The following is a 21,264-nucleotide window of genomic DNA, read 5'->3' on the forward strand; positions in this document are numbered from 1 at the left end:
CACTTGGACAGAAAGACATTTGCAGCTGTAGTGAATGCATCCATGACAGTCCTCGTCCGTGTTTATTGGCAGCACTGAGTTAATTAGCCTGTTGTTATTTTCAGGTCGGTGGTTTCATTTGGACCCAAAAACAGAGCTATTGGTGTCGCAGCTAAAAACCAGGTAGGTAGTTTCCTGACGTTCGTGCATAATAGTAAACCGGGCAGTACAAACTGCTGAAGTATCAGTGGGTGTAAAGAGTTGGCTTGCTGGAGTTAAAACCAAATAATTTCATTTTTCTTGTCACCTCTTTCATTTTAGAAATACTTCACTGTGCTACCATGCTTCCTTCAGAGTGATGCAGGGTGGTTTTTGCTAGAGCGTTACTGCTTTCTCTTTCATTCATGGTAATATTTTCCAGTTGAACACGTTATTTTTCTGACAACTTGAGGTCATTGGTTTTCTTTTCCTAATGCTGGTATGTAGGATTTTCCTTGCACTTGAAGGAAAACATTTTAAACGCTGTGTATAGTTTCTTAAAATTAGATGCAAAGGGGGAGTCTTGTCTCAGATTCTTAAAGCTGTTTAGGTAGCTGGTTTCACTGAAAGGTAAATGCTTGTGTTTTTGAAGGTGGAAGTCTTTAGTTTGGGGTTTGGTTATTTATTTTGGTTTTTTTTTTATTTAGGTGCTCAAAAAGATTGAATGTTTTCTTCTTTAAAGTAGTATTTTCAGTTTAAAAGGAGAGCTTTGTGACAAATCTTAGAATAACTAAGTGTAGTGATTAAATAAATCCTTAGGTGTGGTATTGTATGTTGTTAGGTAGCTGCTGCTGGTGGAGTCCAAGCATGCAGCCTCCCCTGGCCTGTGGAGGTATCTCCTGTAGTAAAAGGACTACAGTGGGTTTCCATGGAGAGACCACTAAAGGAGACTACTTTTCCCCGCTGTAATAGCTCCTCTCTTAATTTTGAACAGCCAAGGCAATACAAATAGCTTACATGTTCATAAGCACGCATGCACTTTTAGTTACAGGTTAACATCTGGAGTAATAAAGTAAATGCATTTTTTTCCTTACATTTCATTTTAGCATTGCTTTTGTTTGACTCTTTCCACTGTTTCAAGTCGGAAATGAGTATGATTCATAAGTATGCAGAAATGAGTTGTTACTCAAAATGGCAAGTGATCTGAATCCTATGTACTCTTGTTTCAGTATTGTTAGATTATTCCAGTAAATGGTGTTAAAATGTGAACTAAGCTGAAAGTTCTGTATCTCAAATTGCATTTAAAAGCGTGTGTTTGCAGTTATGAACACCTGTGACTGCCTTCAGAATGAGCTTTTTAAAATGCTACTGTATCGACTCTTTCATGAAACTAAATATTTTTGCCAGAAGAGTGTGATACTTAATGATAAAAGATTTCAGAGCATTTATTTCTCTTGCTGTAGATGGTCTAGTTTTGGCTGACAGCATGAGATGTGGATTGTGTTTTGCTTGTAAATGTAGAAGTTTCTTGACTTGGACAACTGGGAGTTACATATTCAGTGTCCTAGGGTGTAGTAGCCACTTAAATCAAGGAGTAAATTAATCTCTTTAATTTGAATGAGTTTTAGGTTGGTTTAAAAAAAAAATCAAAAAAGCCAAATATAAAAACTCACAAAAAAAAAAATCCCCAGTTTTTGGCTGATGACTTCAATAATGTGATTATGTGAGAGCTCATTATACTCAGAGGTGCTCTTTTTACCACTTGAGGAGCTGCTGTTGGAGTGAGTTTTCAGAGAATCTGTTTCCTTTAGGTAAGTCTGGTAGCATCAGAGATGAGACAGTATGTTAGTTAACAGACCATAATCCTCAGCTTTCCTAATTGTGACTAAGCAGGAAGATATTAAAACATGCCACAGACCTAATGGCATACAATTACTCTAAAAATATCTTAAGATTCTTCTCTTAGAAAAGGCTCTGAGCTTAATTCTAAATTTGGCTATAAAAGCTACCAGGGTGTTTGTGCTTCTCTGCCCGCTGCATGGTAATAATTTTTGCTTCTACGTTCTTCGGCGATACAGCTGTGAATTACGTAGCATTCGAGTACTGTGAGGCTGTGTCTATACAAATAAATCAAAACATGCCAGGAAACAATCTTGGACACAGGAACCTAAATACTATATTGTATTAAAAGTACTGGAATAGTTCCTGGGATGTTTTTAGGCTAATAATTGCTGTTCTGTGATTAGAATAAACTAGGGTTGATTCCCAGTAGGGAATTGGGTGTGACATCTTTCTCTCCACACATACAGGTTTCTGAAAGTTACTGTTTAGTAGGATGGGCATGGCCTACTTTTTTGTCAGGGAGCTTTTCTGTTGCAGACACGGCACAACATAAGATGTAGCTCAAATTCTTCAATTCCATGATGGAAAATTTTGCATGCAATAAGAAGCTGATGCTTGTCTTTGGGGGTAGTGAATGCTAGAAATCTTCCTCAGTACGCTCATCATTTGAGTTATTATCATGCAATCTGTTGGTGTCTGCCTAAATCTATTCTGGAGACAACAACACACTTCTATAGTTCCTCTCCAGTAGAGCAGGATTCATTCTCCTCTGAGATTCTTGCAGTATCTCTTTTAGGCTGGTATAGTTGTCTAATTTCTGTTCTGCATTGCGTTCCTGATAAAGAATGCTTCTCTAGGTCACTTGGTTCTGTGGGGAGCTTGCACTGTAGTTTAGTGTGTGCTTTAAACTGACATTTTATAAAAAAGTCTCATGTTTCTTGCTATTGTCTGTGCACTGTGTCCTTCCTTGGTGTGGCACAAGAATTTGGGTGACCACTAAGTGATGTGGTTTAAGTAGCTCGTGGTGGGGAAAAAGCAAGTATTGAAATGTACCAGGAGACTTACCAGCCTGAAACTTAGTAAGTGAAAACAGTTGTTTGCACTTAGAGTAATGGGGCTTAAAGTGAACAGCTAGAGGTGAGGTGGTTGGGGTGTCAGTGTTTACAGTCATTGCAAGTACTTCTGAAGCTGGCTCCTATCTTTAATTGTTTGAGTTCTGTCTAAATTAGGTGACTGAAGTAGCAGGCACTGTAGATCCTGTTATTGCTCACCTGATTGGTTTGAGGTTTTAGAGGTACTTGCATAATCCTTATAATACTTAATATATAATGGTCTGTAAGTATCTCTCTGACTCATAAAATCTTCCATAGTAAGGAGCTGATATAAAGTATCAGATAGTAATTACAGGTGTTATAGAAACAGGTATGACAAGTGAACAGTTGTCTAAAAACTTGACTGATCTTGGGGGCGTGCACAGCAGCACTGAACATTGCAGGTTGATTAAGAGTGGATTTCTGAATATCCTGTATTTCTTTACAGCAAATCACTCATGCTCACAACACAGTATCTAACTTCAAGAGATTCCATGGCCGTGCATTTAATGACCCTTTTGTTCAGAAAGAAAAAGAAAAGTTGAGCTATGATTTGGTTCCTATGAAGAATGGTGGAGTTGGAGTAAAGGTAAATTCTCAATGTATCTTTTGGGGTTTTATAGCCAAGTTTAAAAGTTTACATTTCAGCACCTTGTAATGAAAATACAGGTTTCATTTAATTACACTAAAGGTTTTCTTCAGTCTTTCTCTTAAAGAAGCACTCTTGTATAAATAGACTTCATCTTTAAATAGTGGATGTTAACTATCAAATTAAGGTTCATTTGTGAGTAATTGGTGAAATGCGAGCTTCCCTGTTGGCAAATTGCACATCCACCTCAAACATCCAGGCAGAAAAACGGCTAAGATAATTATGAGGTCATATGGTTTTACTTTAAAGTATTAACCTTTCTGTCACTCTTGTGTGCAGTGCATTGCAGCAATCTAATTGTGTGGTTACAAATTCCTTATAAAGTAGTAGGAACTCTTCTTGAGAATAATTGCTATAAATGAGTGACATGCTTGTCTCTAGCAGACAGCATGGTCTCAGTTACTTGTAACAGATGTTCAAAACCAGTTTGTACCATATTGCAGATTTGACTCTAGCTTGCATTTCAAGGAGTTTGCTGATACAATGTCAGCTTTTCCTAGAATAAGTGTATTTAATAACATCATACTCATTTACAGAAGTATATAAAAATATTGATAATGAAACCTTGCTGGCATAACAGATGAGGCTGCTTCACTAATGAAGACCGTAGTTTAGGGCTGTGCATTTAAGACTGGGATGTTTAGAGAACAATTTTTCTATTAAAACCAAAATGCTTAATTTTTCCCAGCTTGGACTGATGTGAGTAAAAGGCAAGTGCTGTTTTAAGAATCAGTTGTAACATGTTCCTTCACTTCATCACAGCTATTTTTTGTATTACACAGAAATATGGTGATTCAAGAATAATTTCTTGGTAAGGGAACAACAAATAAACTCTTTGAGCTTAATCTTTAGCTTTTTGTTGGTGTATGTGCATAGGTGAACAATTGTTGCACAGCTCGTCCTTTTAGAGACTTGTTACATATTTGAGCAGAAGCATAAAAATGTTGGGGCAAAAAAAGTCAGCAAGTAATTCTGGGCTTTTTTGCGGTTGGCAGCAGTTTGAAAATCGATGGCTATTGTTCCTGTTTTGGTGTAATGCTGTGTGACTGTGTCTAGCCTTAGTCACATTTTAGACTTGTGTCACTTTTTAAATCTTCCTAGCAATTTTCTTCATCTGCAGAGTTGATAACAGTTCTTGATGCTTTAAGTCTGTGAATATTGAATTACTACTTCTGTAAACACTCAACTGGGAAATGAAATTGTAAAGTGAAGTTCTATAATGAAATAATTAAGCATGTCATGATTGACAGAGTATTAGTTAGCAGTGTATCAAAAACCAGTAAATGTAAGTTTGTTTTACTCCAGTTGAAATAATGGAATTACTTTACCTATTTTTTCTATCCAGGTCATGTACATGGATGAGGAGCATATCTTCAGTGTGGAACAGATTTCAGCTATGTTATTGACAAAATTAAAGGAGACTGCAGAGAGTAACCTGAAAAAGCCAGTAACAGACTGTGTTATTTCTGTAAGTAATTGTAGTGCACAGGAACATTATGTCTTTTAACTTCAACTATTGAGGGCATTTTGTTTCTATTCGTGTAGAGTGAAAAAGAACACTTACAAAGGGATTAATCCTAACTAGCTTTAGTGCTTTTGACTTAAAGAAATCCCAGGGCTGCTTCCATATTCCAGACCCTGACCCACTTCATGAACTCATTTTCTTGCAGATGTCTGAACTTTCAGGCCCAGAACATTTCTGGGATCCAGGTATATACCCTTCTGCTGCAGCTTGTTTCCATGACTAAGCACACTAATTACTCATTAAAGACGCCTTTTTGTTTTTTTTATCAGAGTTTGCCCTCTGGCAGCTGAAAACCTTATTTTCTGTCCTGTTTATGTTTATCCTCTCAGTAAGTTAGTTGATTTTTTTATTTTTATTTTTTTTTTTAATATATGGCTGCACAGAAAATGACCTCAGATAAAGATCAGTCATTCCTTTGCAAAGCCCGAGTATAAAATAACGTCTCCTTCTGTGTTCTCAATGACTCTTTGAACAAGTCTGTCTCATGTTGCATCTAGGAATACTCAGTTCTGTTATTATTGGAAGAGTTTGTTCTCCAGTCGATAGCTGCAAAGGTAGCGTCTTCTAATGATGTTCCTGAGGATATCAGAGGTCACTGTCCGACACTGATGCTGGAGATCTGTAGCAAATTTTCAACAACATATTCCTTCAGAATCTCTTGATGCTTTTTGCCCAAAGTAATTTTGTCCAAAACAGATTCTCTGTATTTGTTATCCTGTATTTATTTACATCACTCACATCTGTGATATTGCTGTACTTTCCCCCCGCCCCCTTCTCTTTACTTTCTTGGACAGGAATATGTCTACTAATTCTGATTAAGGTTATTCAGTGTCTCTGTCTCCATAAGATCCAGTTTCATATTTTGCACCAGTAATTAAGATTCCTAGGATTTTTATACAAGTAACTTGTTTATTTCTTGCTAGTGTGTGCTCATGGAAACTAGCTGATGCTCATTAGAATATTTGAAGTCTTGATTCATTACAGTAGTTGCATGGTAAAAGACTTGCAGTGAGCAAGTGTCTTTTTCAAGGAAGAGAAATAGGTACATTTTTTATCATAGAATCATAGAATGGTTTGGGTTGGAAGGAACCTTAAAGATCATCTAGTTCCAGCCTCCCTGCCATCAGCAGGGACGCCTTCCACTAGACCAGGTTGCTTAAAGCCTCATCCAGCCTGACCTTGAACACTTCCAGGGAGGGGACATCCACAGCTTCTCTGGGCAACCTATTCCAGTGTCTGACCACCCTCACAGTAAAGAGTTTCTACCTAATATCTAAACCTGCCCTCTTCTAGTTTAAAGCCATTGCCCCTTGTTCTATCACAACCTGCCTTTGTGAAAAGTCCTTCCTCAGCTTTCTTGTAGGCCCCCTTCAGGTATTGGAATCAATGCTTTCAAATAAACAATGTGATGTCTCACTTTCTGGAAGTAACTTCCCATTCTCACCTGCTTTCTTCAGGTTCCATCGTTTTTCACAGATGCTGAAAGGAGGTCCCTTCTGGATGCAGCTCAGATTGTTGGATTAAATTGTCTTAGATTAATGAATGACATGACAGCAGGTAAGTATGGTAAAACAGTTTCTGCAAATAGAAGGTGTGGTAGCGGGTGCATTTAGTTACTCTAAGATAAACTAACTAAATATTTATGGTATTTAAAAGACAGGGAGACAAAGTGCTTAGGGACATGGTTTAGAGGTGGAATTGGTAGTGTTAGATTTATGGTTGGACTCAGTGATCTTAAAGGTCTTTTCCAACCACTACAATTCTGTGATTCTGTGAAATGTTCTAAACACTTGTTGCTCTCTTCCTGATTTACAGTTTTTTATTTTAATGTGTTCTGTGTGAAGGAGTAGAAGAGAAGAACCCTTAGTGAGTTAGCTCCCTGAGTACATATTTGAGTTGCTACGTGTGCCTGGACTACCCGGCCGTTTAGTTTATTGTCAGAATTTCATGAAAGAAACTTTGATGCCCATTTGCGGGATTTAGACACTCTTAAAGAAACTTGCTTGAATAAATATCAACACTTAGTAATTTGTTAATATAATTATGGTTTTAAAACACACACACAAAGGCAATTAATCTCCTTTGCTAATCTGTTTGGAACTCTAAAAACACATTGGCAGAACTGGAATTTTATTTGATCTTTCTTAAAACAAGTGTTCTTACACTGTCTTCCTACATTTTTTTTGATTGAATTTGATGAGAGAGCATTTTCCCATGTTTTTAAATAGCATGATAACTAGCACTTGTTTCCTGGGGGAAGGGTTGGGAAGTAGATGTCTGTACCAGAAGACAATTACTTTTCTGTTTGTACTGCCCATGTTAATTAGAAAAGTAGGAAAGAATTTACTTTGGGATAATGTTCCGTGCGAGCATTTTTGGTGCACACTAGCTGGATTCATGCTTTTGAATTTTGTATTTTATTTTTTAAGGAGTAAAGCAATCTTAAAATGCGGCTTTCTAGTAAACATAGTTGTTTCATCAGTGTTATCTTTACATTGAACACTGTGTATTTACATCTAATGAAGAGCAAGTCTGACAGTATCATTGCAGAAGCCACAGGTGCATGTTTCTGTCATCTAGCTTTAGCTTAATGCTGTTAAGAGTGCTGCAGAGAATGTGTGTTAGTGTGAATTCTTGAGCTGGGTGAGTGTGGACCCCACAGTAGGTACACTTAGTCCTATGTGCTTGGATTCTTCTGAGTTACAGGACTTGTACATCTTTAAGATGACTGTGGAGAAAGGAGGAGGAAGGACAAATATCCAACCCTCTTTTTAACCTTCAGTTTTCAAAATATTTATGAAGAAACTTTGCATCCATAAAAAAGTCCCCTTTCTGTATTAAAGCAGAAGTACAAGTTTCCATGGATGTAAGACCTTGCATAGGTGTATGTCTGGATTTATCTTGCTGCTCTTGATCCTGTAGCTTGATATTCACAGGAATGTGATGGCATGCAATTGGAGACTCACTGGAGATTGCATTGGTAATATCTGACACTTGCTTTGCAGTGGCTCTGAATTATGGAATTTATAAACAAGACCTTCCGGCTCCTGAAGAGAAGCCACGGATAGTTGTGTTTGTTGATATGGGACATTCTGCATTTCAAGTATCAGTGTGTGCATTCAACAAGAGTAAACTAAAGGTAGTAAGATTAAATTAAAATAAAAGGTTTTATGAGGCGTTAGAGTCAAGTAGCCTGTAAACCTGCCTTGTCTTTAAAATTCTGAAATAATTTAATCCGTGGAAAGTGGCAAAGAGTTGAAAGATACAAGATTATCAGTGTCCTTCATTTCATTAGGATGGTTTCAAATAGAGGCCGTAAATTCCTTGTAGTACACCACTGTAAAGTATACAGTACAACTGCTATCATTTAGTTCGTTTTATATAAATGGATGTAGGTATGAATTAAAATTGTGAATGCTTAGGATTGCCACCTAGTTACTTAGCCTTACTTCTGCTGTAAAAGTGAAGAACAATTTTTGGCTGATGTGGTTAATTGAAGTACTTAAGCCTGTGTATTGGAAGATAAGACTGACTTTTCCCTAACCCTTTTTGAAGCAAAGGCTGGCTGATACTGGAAGACTGCTATTCCATTCAGTTTCTGCTGAGAGTAAGCTAATTGTGTTCTTTCAAACCAGGTCCTTGGCACAGCATTTGACCCTTTCCTAGGTGGAAGAAACTTTGATGGGAAGTTAGTAGATTATTTTTGTGCAGAAATAAAAGCAAAGTACAAACTGGATCCAAAAACAAAAGTTCGAGCTCTTCTTCGTCTATATCAGGAATGTGAGAAGCTGAAGAAACTAATGAGTTCAAATAGCACAGACATTCCCCTAAATATCGAGTGTTTCATGAATGACACTGATGTATCTGGGAAAATGAACAGGTGAGTTCTGTACAAGACAGGCAGTTGCTTCAGTGGCTCTGTTTCTTACAAAATGTTTCTTTCCATGTTTGAAAGAAACTTTCTGTGCTAAAATTAAGTGCCAGTGCTGAATATCTGTGGCATTTTTGTAATGCTAGAGTAACTAAGGCTGTGAAATGTAATGTTCAGCTACCTGAGCAATGTTTTAGTGTGATAATGCATGCCTAAGAAGCTTGGATTCTCTCTGTAAAATGTCAGATTCTTAAAGCCATGGATTGATGCATGCAAAGAAGGCCCAGGGGGGCTGGCTGCATGTTTAGGCCTCCTGTGTATTTTAGGTAACCTAAATCCCATACTGCTTTTCAAGAATTGAAACTTTGTTCCTTTTTTCTGTTCTCACTGTATTGTGGATAAGGACAGAGACATGGAGCACAGAAATGGTCCTTTTGGGAGATGATTTGATTATGGCTTGAGTGTAAATGAAGACTGTGTGTGTCTGTCTCTTGCACACACTCACAAACACCACTTAATTTGTAGTCACTCTTAGTCCTGTAACTACTGACAAGAGTGGTGTCTTTTATTTTATTTCTCTCCAGTATTTAGGCAACCGTTTTTCATTGTAAAGGAAGTACCAGTGTTTCCTGTATTCTTATCTGTAATGTTTGCTGAGAGGCAGATACAGAGCACCTGCCCAAACAATACCTTTATCTTATTTAACTACATTGAGAGCAGCATAGGAAAATCTGTACGCAGTTGTTCACATGCTACCTTGTCTATGGTTGTCACTTCAGTGTACTCACAGGGGCTTAGTTAAGACTCTTTGCAGTTTAGTTAGCAGAGCTGGTCAGCATCAGTTTGGAAACAAGAATACCAGGAAATCTTGGTGATGGGACAGGCGTTCTTCAGTTAATTCAGTTTCTTTCCTTAGGTCACAGTTTGAAGAATTGTGTGCTGACCTGCTGCAAAGAATAGAGATGCCTCTTGTTTCATTAATGGAACAAACACAACTGAAAGTGGAAGATGTGACTGCTGTAGAGATTGTTGGAGGAGCAACCCGTATAAGCTGTCAAAGAGAGAATTGCTAAATTCTTTGGCAAAGATGTCAGTACTACACTGAATGCAGATGAAGCCATAGCTAGGGGCTGTGCTCTGCAGGTATGGTGCTGGCAACACTTGATAAACTTAAAAGTTACATTTCTTGAGAGCGCTTCTTTGCAGCGTTACCAAGTGGTTATGAGAAATGGCAGAAGTGGTCCTCTTCAAAGCACGCAAGACAATGTGTGTGTTCACTGGGTCTGTTTATGGGACGATACTGTTTAAAAAGTCCAGAGTACTCCTCCGTGGTGCAGTACTTTCCTGAAAGTGCTGATGGGTGTATTCTGTAAGAAGTCCACTCTTCAAAAGAACAGGATATAGGGATATTTAATGAGAAAAGTAAAGGTCAGTATCAAGCTGAGGGAAGAGAAGTGCAAGAGAAGTATCTGTGGCGAGCCCAAAACACTGCAAGTCTTGTGCTTTCTGGTATCCAACTTTCCAACATGTAAAACAAACTTTTATTCTATCTTCTCCAAATTTTTACAGTTTCCAACTAGTAAACTGTATTTTACAAGCGGACCACTCAGCCTGCCATCTTCCTTTGCTCCTTTACTTACTGATTTACTTCACCCTCTCTTCTTTGTCTTGTTTCTTGACCCCATGTCACTAACTGCTTTCCATCTGTAGCAATTGGTTGTCTCCAGGGAAAGAAGCAAGACTGTAAGATAAATGCTTTTTTAGGACTAAGTAGTACAGCACTTCTTTACAGTCTTGCTATTTGTTTAGACTGCAACCTTTTTTCACAGGCTATGGTAAGAATAAGACCAAAAGTCCCACTAACCCAAATACTTCTGTATGAGATTCCTGTTTTCTTATACTCCATTGAAATTGAGTAATTTGCCTATCTCTATTTTAGTAAAGCCAACACAGTTCTCTTTTTCTTGTTTAAAGATGTTTAGCTGTCTTGGGGGCAAGTGAAGCAGAGCAGTTAACCAACTTTAATGCATGTCTGGTATTTTTTTTTTAGTGTGCAATTCTTTCTCCAGCTTTTAAAGTGAGAGAATTCTCTGTGACAGATGCTACACCGTTCCCAATATCTCTGTTATGGAACACAGAAGCAGAGGACACTGAAGGGTAGGTAGCTCAGACTACATTTCTGTGAAGCATTTGGCCTTCATAATTTATGGATAATGTTCTTGCATTTAAATGAGGTTCTTGGTATTCTGATGCAGAAAACCTGTAGACCATGTACCAGAGGTGGTTGACAGTGGAGACTGAGTAAAGGCATGTGTTGAAATTTTAACCATAACTCCTCATAGGTTAAAAAATAAAGATTAAAAAAACCTGTGATTGAATGAGCTACCAACCAATATCTTGTCTTGCGTTGCTCTTATCTGGTTGTCAGGTTTTGGAATGCAGAATTAACTAGTGCAACTGCCAGGTCCTGATCTGACTTTTCCTTTCTGTCTTTTTTTTTTTTACTTAAGATGTTCCTAACACCTATCTGGATTCCTGTTTTAGTAGGAACATTCTACACTATGTAAATATTGAGAGCTTCTGTGGATGCTGTTCGGCTGAAAACAGAACCAAGGATTTAACTTGTAGGGTTTCGTAAGAGAAACTTCTTGCAATTGCAGTGTTGTAAGACTCTGACCTCTCTGCTATTAACTGTGCCATGCCTGTGGAATTGGCTGCTGCTGTCTAGGATGTAAAGAGGTCTGAGTTTAACTTCTGGGAAGTTTAGAGTTCTACAGGGACCTGCTCATGTTGTTCTTACATTCTTTGTAATTCAGACTTTTTTTCTGTCTTCTGTGGAGATGCAGAACTTAACTGTTCTGTCACATGCTTCTGAGAGCAACCTGTGGGTTCGCATTCTAGATGAGGCTCCTGTTTTCTCATATTTGGGTTATTGGATGACATCCTTCCATAGCTAGGAGACAAAACTTAGTTGGAAATTAGAATCAGAAATAGCGGACAGACCCTAGAGGAAGAGCATAAAATAAAGCTGGTTCTTTCTGTAATATCAAGGAGTGAATAATAATCTGGTGTCAGTGTTTTCAACTGAGCTACAGAAAGTAAATGACTAAGGAATTAACAGGGCTATAATTAGCCTTTTGAGACTAACTGAGGAAGGGTGCAAATTATGATTTAGATAATGCTATTCCAAGCTCAGAATAGAGTCTTTGCAGGAAACAAATTTTGGAGGTCTGCTGATAGTCTGTCACTGAATTGCCAACACTGTCTAAACTTACTTGCTTCTGAAACTCCAAATTAGTGGGATAGGACAATTTCCAATGACAGTACACAACAGTAATTTTTTTTTTTTCTTACAGTACAGTAGTGAAGTATCTTGTAATTGTTCAGAAGGGTAAATGTCAAAACATGGTGACATTTCTATGCAGAGCTCTGACCCTAGATCCAAGTCTTTCAGATCAAGTACTCTACTAAAAGTGATATTTTTCTCTTAATTACAGTGTTCATGAGGTGTTCAGCAGAAATCATGCAGCACCTTTCTCCAAGGTTCTTACATTCTATAGGAAAGGTCCATTTGAGTTAGAAGCTTTTTATTCTGATCCTAATGGAGTCCCATATCCTGAGTCAAAAATTGGTAAGTAATTGTCTTGGAAATGTTGTTGTCTCACATTATTTGGTCTCAAATCAGTTCTGTAACTGTGTTGTGTTACAGTATGGTTATATGATGTATATATTTGGGTTTTTTGTGTCTGGAGGACTCGATTTTCAATTCTTCCATTCCATAGGTAACTGAATTTGGATTTTTTTATTTTTCTAGCTTCTAAAGTTGCTTCAGTCCTGTGAGGAAATGAGGGAAAACTATAACTAAATGCCCAGAAATAGAATGAGGCTATCACTGCAAAAAATAACTTCTTAACTTTTTAAATCTTCTCTTCTGCTTATTGCTAAAGCAAGCTAGGGATACTTGAAAAAACTTAAACATGTCTTGAGTAACTAGTTGTTGTTATATTTTTGGGGTTTGACATAATGCTGAATAAGTTTTAATCAAGGCAGCCTGAAATAGTGGCAGCTACAAGACTACAGTATTGAGTTGTCTAGGTAACATCTTTGAGGAGCTCTTTCATCCTTTTTGTCAAATTACAACATTGACAGTGTTGACACTTACAAAGAGTTTACAGTGTGGTTAGTTAGAAGAATATTGTGATGGTAAAGACAGGCCAATTAAATAATTGCTCGAGTTCTAAGAATGCAATTAAATGTTGTATGTTTGCATGTAAAATTAAGATAAAGCTATTACTAGTTGTCAAGTAATTGGTTTTGTTAGAAAGCTCACCTTTTTTTTTTTTTTTGAGTGGTAAAGAAATGACACATCTGGGTTAATTATTTGACAATGCAACAGTCCTGTTGGTTAACAATTCACTTAAAATACATTATCACCAGGATTGTAGCATTAAAAATAAACTTTATAAGTATTCTTAAAATGGATGGGAGAATTTATAGGGCAAAACCATCTCCATCCAAATCTCTCTCTGATTTACCAGTATTTCAGCTAATACCTAATGCACTGCAAAGTTACTAAAAGCTATTATCCTACCAGAAAATCTCAGTTATTTTTTTATACTTCAAAGCAAAATATGTGGTTGTTTCATTGAGAGTCACAAAGTTCAAATACCATGTCTTGGAAACCAGCACGGTATTTTGTAGTTACAGAAACAGCAGGTTTCCTTTCATGTTAACTCTTAAAGACTGGTAGTGGGACTTGTTACTGTTCAATTCATATGACTTTAACAAACAAGATATTTTAACTGCTGTTCCAGAAACTGGTAAGAACAGAACTGAAAATCAAACTGGTTTCAGCTTACTTGCTGATTAATTCTTTGATCAGAACAGAACCATTAATAGTTCTAATGGGCGAGTCAGTAGTTCTGATGAGACTTCTGAAAGGGAGAACAGGTCACAACTCCAGTATTATTTGATTTACAAGAGAGGGGGGGATTACATTTTTAAAGTAGGCAGGTAAAAGCTTGTATGCACGTGGTTTAGATCTATTGATGAAGGGATGGTGTGTGCAAACGTGTATATCCAGCCTGTGATTAAACTGGTGAACTTGTACTTTGCAGCTATACAAGCATTGTAATCTCCAGGTCACTGTTCTGGTGATAGACATATAGACATGTAGCAGGCAGGAAAAATATGTCTGCTCTTAGTCTTAAGGAGATCTGATTCTTTGTATACTCTTAAACTAGTTATTTGTCTATTTCTTAGTTTCACGGTGCTTGTGTCAATTATTACAGGAGTTACAAAATAATTCATTCTGCCCTAGAGTAAAAGGTAATGGACTTATATTGATGTTAGAAGCTGAAAAGAACACTTACAGAAATACAGTTCTGTGTTCCGCAGTAAGTTGTATTAAAAAGACACACCATTTAACACTGGCATTAGACCAGATCTTTGTGTAGTTTTCTTTCATCCCACTATAGCATCACAGGTCGCACAAGTAAGGGGGAGTGAGCTTTTACTTTGTGTATTTATTCTATATTACTGGTGGCAGGTGAACCTACCCTAGGTGGTGAAAATAAATGCTCTCCCTTTCTGATTTAAATGAAAAGCATTTAAATTAATAAATAAAAAGCAGCATACTTTTTTCATTTTTGTAGTACTAATTTGATTTTGGGGACCTTGAGATTAGCAAAGAGGCTTCATTAAATATTTAGAAAATGTGTCCTCTATGAAGGAGAGAGGTGTTTTCCTGGCTCTGTAATATTACCTGTTTAATTACACTGTGTGAGTATTGATTCTTTCATTTTTAGGGAGGTATGTTATCCAGAATGTGGCAGCCCAGAAAGATGGAGAGAAGTCTAAAGTCAAAGTGAAAGTCCGTGTCAATACTCATGGCATTTTCAGTGTGTCTACTGCATCCATGGTAGAACCAGTTAAAAGTGAAGTGAGTGAAGACGTCAGTGTTGAGACTGAAGTGGAATCTCAGGACCAGAGGCCTATTGAAAACTCAAGTGATGTAAGTTGACGTTTTCTTGTGTGTGAATGTCCTTACTGATGAAAGTGTGTTCTGCTATTACGTACTCTGGAAGAAAAATACCTTATTCTAAGCAAGCAGAATGAGGTTAATTTTGAGATATGCATAGCTGTCAGGAAATAAAATGTATTTATAAGAACAGGAGAAAATTAGTGCTATCTTGAAAGTGTTTGGACTTCAAAATCAATTACTGGGCAAAGTGCCAAATAGCAGCAGGTGGGTTGCTTGCAGCTGCCATTGTTACCAGAGTGCCAAATAGGAAACCTTGGTTTGGATTTATTCATCCATACTCTCTGTGTTAAAAGGATTTGTGTGTAATCCTTCGTATTAGTAAAATTTTGAAACCTTTTGTGGAAGAGAAAGCTCTATTGTTTTCTACAGCATTGAAGGGGATGATGCAGCATTGTTACAATGTGCTTGATGTTTTAATAGTTTTCTGAGGGGGGGGTAAAAAAAACTTTAAAAGCTATGACTCAATAAAGTAAAAGCCACTTTTTGTAAGAGAAAGTGGTAGCATGCACACACACAGACACACACAAGTGTTACGCTGCAAACCTGGCACTGGTAGCATTTTCACCAAGTCCTTCTGAACTTGAACTTAGTCTGGATCTCCATTAGTTAAAGTATGTGTGTTTCTCTGTGTGCACAGAATGCTTTGTAGGGTACTTTGTACACTATGTGCGTCAGAAGTGAAGTGCCCTATAACTTTTATTAAATTCAAGTGCACATGCCTTCTACATCCTTTGTGCCTGGGCTTTCATTTCAGAAAAATATCCAGCAAGAGAACAGTGAGGCTGGAACACAGTCCCAGGTACAAACTGATGGTCAGCAAACGTCACAGTCTCCCCCTTCATCAGAACCTCCCTCTGAAGAAAACAAAATCCCAGATGTCAAGAAAGTGAGTGACCCTTTAACTCTGTTGAAAATGTTATGCTCTATAATCATGGCATTTGAAATGGTAACATATACCAGGAAAAAGTGAGGAACTTGGTGCTTGGAACCTCTTTCATTTTTATACCTTTTCTATTGTGAAAAATAATGTATAAATCTCATGATGATTTTCATAAAGAGGTTGTGGAAGAATTCCTACAAGAAGTCTCTCTCTGCCACTTCACTGTCTTTATGCAGTGTTGTACAGCTAATTTGTTTGGGTTGTAGACATTTCAATTTTTTCAACATCTGTTAGAGGCCACGCTTATTAGGCCTGCTGAGAGAAATTGGAATCAGAAATTCATAAACCTAAGAGGAAATAATCTATGTGGAAAGCATAATGCCTGCATGATATTGCTAGTAGTTGGCTCTTTCATCTGTATAGAATGAGAAATGTTTTGAGTTAAAATCTTGCCACTGTCGGCATCACCAGTGAAGTGCTAAGCTACAGATTGACACTTCTGGAAAACCTGCAAATACACTGTATGTCTGAGAAACATCCTTCCTGTAGCTCAGTACTCACTGTCCATGAAATAGACTGTAAGCAGATTAGGATAGGAGGTGGAATCCCCAAAGGGAAAGTTCCTCACAAGTATACTGTGAAGATTCTGAAAGAACATAGAAAATGTCTGCACGTTCTTCCTGTGAATGTTTCTTTCATTATAGTGCTACTTCATCAGGAGGAAGTCAGGAAAATTATCTTATTTCTCTTCTCTCCAACTCAGACAAATGAGAAGAAAGGTGATCAGCCCCCAGAAGCTAAAAAACCTAAGATAAAAGTGAAGAATGTGGAACTACCTATTGAAGCTAACTTGGTTTGGCAGTTAGGAAAAGATCTCCTCAATATGTATATTGAAACAGAGGTGAGTTAGAGTGCGGTTTAGACTGCTTTCTTGACTGTAGTTATTAACCATTCATATGCTTTCTAAGGCAATCTCTGATCTTTCACTGTAACCCCAACGTGTGGATTCAAATAATTTCAGTGAGTTAATGTACAGTCCAACTTTTAACACAATTGACAAATGTTAATCTGAAAGATTAAAGGGTTGTTTGTGGCGATAGTATCAGAGCACTGATCTGTGGAATGAAATCACAGATTGGTTCAAGCTGTTGTAATCTAGAGAAGTGCATCCCATTTTTTCAGGTGAAGTCCACTTTGTAGCAGTGAGAATTACAGCAGTTATGTGAGCCAAGGCTCTGGGAGATTCCTGTGTTTTGCAGGAGCTGTGCTTTGTAGAATGCTGTTTGAACGCAAGTATTTTTTATTTAAAATATTTTCTGTGGTTCTCCAGGGAAAGATGATTATGCAAGATAAACTGGAGAAAGAAAGAAATGACGCAAAGAATGCAGTGGAGGAATACGTGTATGAGTTCAGGGATAAGTTGTCTGGACCATATGAAAAGTTTGTTTGTGAAAAGGTAGGTAATGGTTTCAGGAGCTTCTCTGAAAATATTGATACCAAATATCTATTCTGTATTCCTTTGTCAAGCTTTCTCACAGCCACCCTGGAAATAGCTGAGAACAGTAACTCATTTGAATGGTGGCTGGCACTGACTCAGAATTAGGTTCAGGCGTAGCAAATAGTACATATCCCTGAAAATAAATTTTTTCACAAATGGAGTAAAGTTTTGATTCCAAATAAAGTTGGTGACTATAAGGAGCAGCTGTGTTGCTGTATCCATAAACAAAACCATGAATTAATGCCACACCCCAGGTATTTGCGTAATCAAGGACAAAAGGCCATAAATGCTACCTCTGTTGTAGATGTGTGTTTCCCAGTTCAGAAGCTGGTGTGGTTTAATTTATTTGATTAGGCAAAAGTTGCAGTAGAAATATAATTTTAATATAGGAGGGTAAGAATTAATGTTTATATTTACCAGTGTCCTGTTTCTGCAAGATAAACACAGCCAGTTGGTGCGTATTTTGATGTTTGACATGTTGAATTATATTTATACATAGGATCTGCAGGGATTCTCTGCACTCCTAACAGAGACAGAAGGCTGGCTGTATGAAGAGGGTGAGGATGAAGCTAAGCAGGTGTATGTAGACAAATTGGAGGATTTAAAGGTAGGTCTGTTAGTATGCCCAAACTGCAAAATTTACAAAATACAACACATAACAATGTTAATGAATTGCATAATGCATAGGAATTGCTTTTCCTAGAAACTGGGTACTCCAATTGAAATGCGCTATCAAGAAGCAGAAGAACGACCAAAGCTATTAGAAGAACTGGGACACAGACTCCAGTATTATGCTACAATAGCTGGGGAATTCAGGAATAAAGTAAGTGGCCTCAAAATACCTTTCTTTTACCACACAGCGTTTCACTGAGGCTCACCAGCTGCCTGAGGCTTCAAATTTGCTTTCTGATGAGCTGCAACCTATTGTTATAGGTCACAAATTTAACACAGCAAATGTTTCCCGGTACTCAAAACATTTTCCGTTATGCATTCAATCTTCAGTTGGTTGATACTTTTGGATGTTTTCAGGCCAAAAAGGGCATTCTTATAACGAGTGAGGGTTAAACTCTGGTCTGATTCTTGACCTTTTAAAAGCTAATCTGACATTTTTAGAAGCGTGCTGTTCTTCCAGTTCTTTTGGGAGCAACAATTGTGCCATGGTGAGATGCGTTAGTGTAAAAGCTACTCAAGATAAACTAAAATACATGAGGTTTTTTATCATATATGGGTGTTTGTTTTGATTTGGTTTTTTTTACATTGATATTTGAACACTACTTTCTTGATAAGCGTTCCTGCCTTTTGAAAATTTACTCCTTGGGTTTAACCTTAATGAGTTTTAATAGGGCAGCTCACAACACTCAAGCTAATTCAGTTTGACATTGAGGCTTGCATCAGAAACAGTTATGTCCTCACAAGTGTAGATTACAAAGTCATCATTAATAAGTGAAGCCCTTTGGTGGTGTCACAGTCTTGAAATAATTAGCATCATTGAAAATGGTACGTTTAAGACTTGAATTCATCTTTAGAATTCTTAACTAAAATCATAGGTTGTGTTGCTGGGTCAGTACTTCTGGTATCAGTTACTTGTGTAACTATGGGATTGTAGGGAATGCTCCTACAGTTGAACTGATCCTTTACCTGTCTGTGTACAGCAGAATTGGACTGTCTAAACTACCTTGGGCCAATATAAGACTCTACAGGAGGGAAGGGATGTTTTTCTATCAACCCTGTTAAGAATGTTAGATTTTATCGTGTGACTGTTTGTGAAGCCTTTATTCTCTCTGTGAACTAGATTTCTTGTTTAATTACTGGGCAAAGGAAACTTTATTTTTACATCTGTCTGTCTTGTTGTCTCTTGCTGTAACTGATCTGGCTTGTTGCCAACTTCTATTTATTTTGAAAATCAGTAAAGATTGTAAGTTGTAAATAATTGAGATAGTCTTGTTGGCATAACTTGGTGACAGTAAACTTGATGTTGTTAACTAATTCAAAACATTTGTATTTGGGCAGGATGAGAAATACATCCATATTGATGAAATGGAAATGATGAAAGTAGAGAAGTGTGTTAGTGAAGTGGTAGAGTGGATGAATACTGCTGTGAGTGCACAGGCTAAGAAGAGCTTAGATCAAGATCCGGCTGTGCATTCAAGTGAAATTAAGGCAAAGCTACAGGTAAGTACCATAAGAGACTGACTGTAGCAGTTGGTCTAAAGCTAGACAGATAATTGTCCCCCTTCCTCTCCCCCAATTTCATCTTACTGCTCCAGTTAGAAAGTGTGGACAGGAAATTGAGTAGAAGGCACAGGAGTTCTGTTATACTGTATACAATTCTGTGGAGCCTATTGACATTTCATGTCTTTCAGTCACCTTAAAAACTCATTGTTTTTAAGTGTGTTAAGTGTTACTGGAAGTAACACTTAAGTGTTACTGGAAGGCACAAAATAGTCCTGAAAAAAAATCCATGTGAAATGCAAAATATTAAGTTGAAGAACTTTGCCCATAGAACTTGAGAAAGTAGATCAGTTAATTTATTTCAGGGTACAATAAATACTTGTCAGTTTGAACTCAGGGAAGCAAATACAGAAGCAAGTTTCAAACAGTCTTTTGGGAACAGGACTCTTCACTAGTGAAACTGGTGGGTCCTTAATATATATTCTGACCACATCTTTTCCCTTTCTTTTAGGAGTTAAACAATGTATGTGAGCCTGTTGTGACACAACCAAAACCAAAAGTTGACTCTCCTAAGGAAGAAAACCCATTAAATGAACGGAGTGATTATAAAACTGAAGATATAGAAGATGACAAAAATTCTGAAATGCCTCAACAAAATGGCGAATGTCATCCTGGTGATCAAAACACCATTAGCATGGACTTGGACTAAACCACTGCACTTGCAGGAAGTTATTTCATCCCATGACAGAAGATATTTTTGCTGTTGTATGTGATGGGGGGGTGGGAATGCATTGTTTTGGGATCTATTTATATTTTTTTCTTAAGACTTGTCTGGGATATGTTGTGTTATGGGAGGAAGAATAAGAATAGTGTTGGTCATGACTATCCTAAAAGGAAAATTGCCTTGGTAACTTTCAGATTCCTGTGGAATTGTGAGTTCATACTAACCTTCTGTGCAGTATTTAACTATTTGCATCACTGAAGATTAAAAGAAGCCCTTGCTCTGAAATATACTGCTCCTTCAAAAGGTTGTAATCAAAACCTTCGTAGGCATTTGTAGATGCCAAGGTAGTTTTCTTTTGTCTGAACATCTAATTGGGTATGTCAGTAAAAAGCCAGTGTCTGTCCCGTTGATAAGGACTTTCCAGAATAAATCCTTTTGTTCTAGGGTTTTTGATTATTGCAGTCCAAAGCACTTATCAGATAATAAGATGGTGAAATGTGTTAGTAGCATGCAGAAACGCTTATGTTTCATCTCTTGCTAAACTACATTTTTCATGTGGGGTATGTAAAATGAAGGAAATGCTAATTCTGTTACTGTTATTGTGAAGCTTTTTAATGAGCTTTAAAATAAAGTTTGTTTTACTGGTATCTCCTGACTTGTTGGGTTCAGTTGTTTCTATTACTTCTGGTTTAAGTGTTGCCTTTTTCATGATTTGTGACAGGCCACTGCTTTGTGTTCTGTGCACGAGAGTCATAAAAAGGCTTAAAACTCTCAGACTTGGCACAGAACAGTTGTGCACTGAATTGAAGGTAACTTAGCTGCTTAATGAGTTATGCCTCTTTCTTTTCTTTGCCCCAAGGGTGGTACAGATGTGAAAGAACCTGGAAACTTCACAGATGTTAAGGCATAGGACAAAATATGTAACACACAGAACCCTGTAGTTTAGAGACAATAATCTGCAGTCCAGAATAAAATGTTAAAATGGGATTGAATACTTAAGTCGGGCTTTTG

General features: G+C 37.4%; 1 protein-coding gene across 1 annotated transcript; it reads left to right on the top strand.

The window, feature by feature from the left end:
* Nucleotides 1-104: 104 nt before the first annotated feature.
* On the top strand, nt 105-20,900 carry HSPH1 (heat shock protein family H (Hsp110) member 1; the record flags this gene model as incomplete). Its single annotated transcript, XM_010177299.2, is given in 18 exon segments — nt 105-162; nt 3,340-3,480; nt 4,886-5,008; nt 6,523-6,622; nt 8,071-8,204; nt 8,701-8,945; nt 9,853-9,984; nt 9,986-10,079; nt 10,987-11,093; nt 12,434-12,567; nt 14,744-14,949; nt 15,734-15,865; nt 16,623-16,760; nt 17,190-17,315; nt 17,857-17,964; nt 18,061-18,180; nt 19,368-19,529; nt 20,041-20,900. Coding segments are annotated over 18 exon segments (2,458 nt in total), but the record flags the coding sequence as incomplete, so codon positions are not given.
* Nucleotides 20,901-21,264: the final 364 nt, after the last annotated feature.

This window comes from Antrostomus carolinensis, unplaced genomic scaffold (genome assembly GCF_000700745.2).
Source record: "Antrostomus carolinensis isolate BGI_N321 unplaced genomic scaffold, ASM70074v2 scaffold12221, whole genome shotgun sequence".
Lineage (NCBI taxonomy): Eukaryota > Metazoa > Chordata > Aves > Caprimulgiformes > Caprimulgidae > Antrostomus > Antrostomus carolinensis.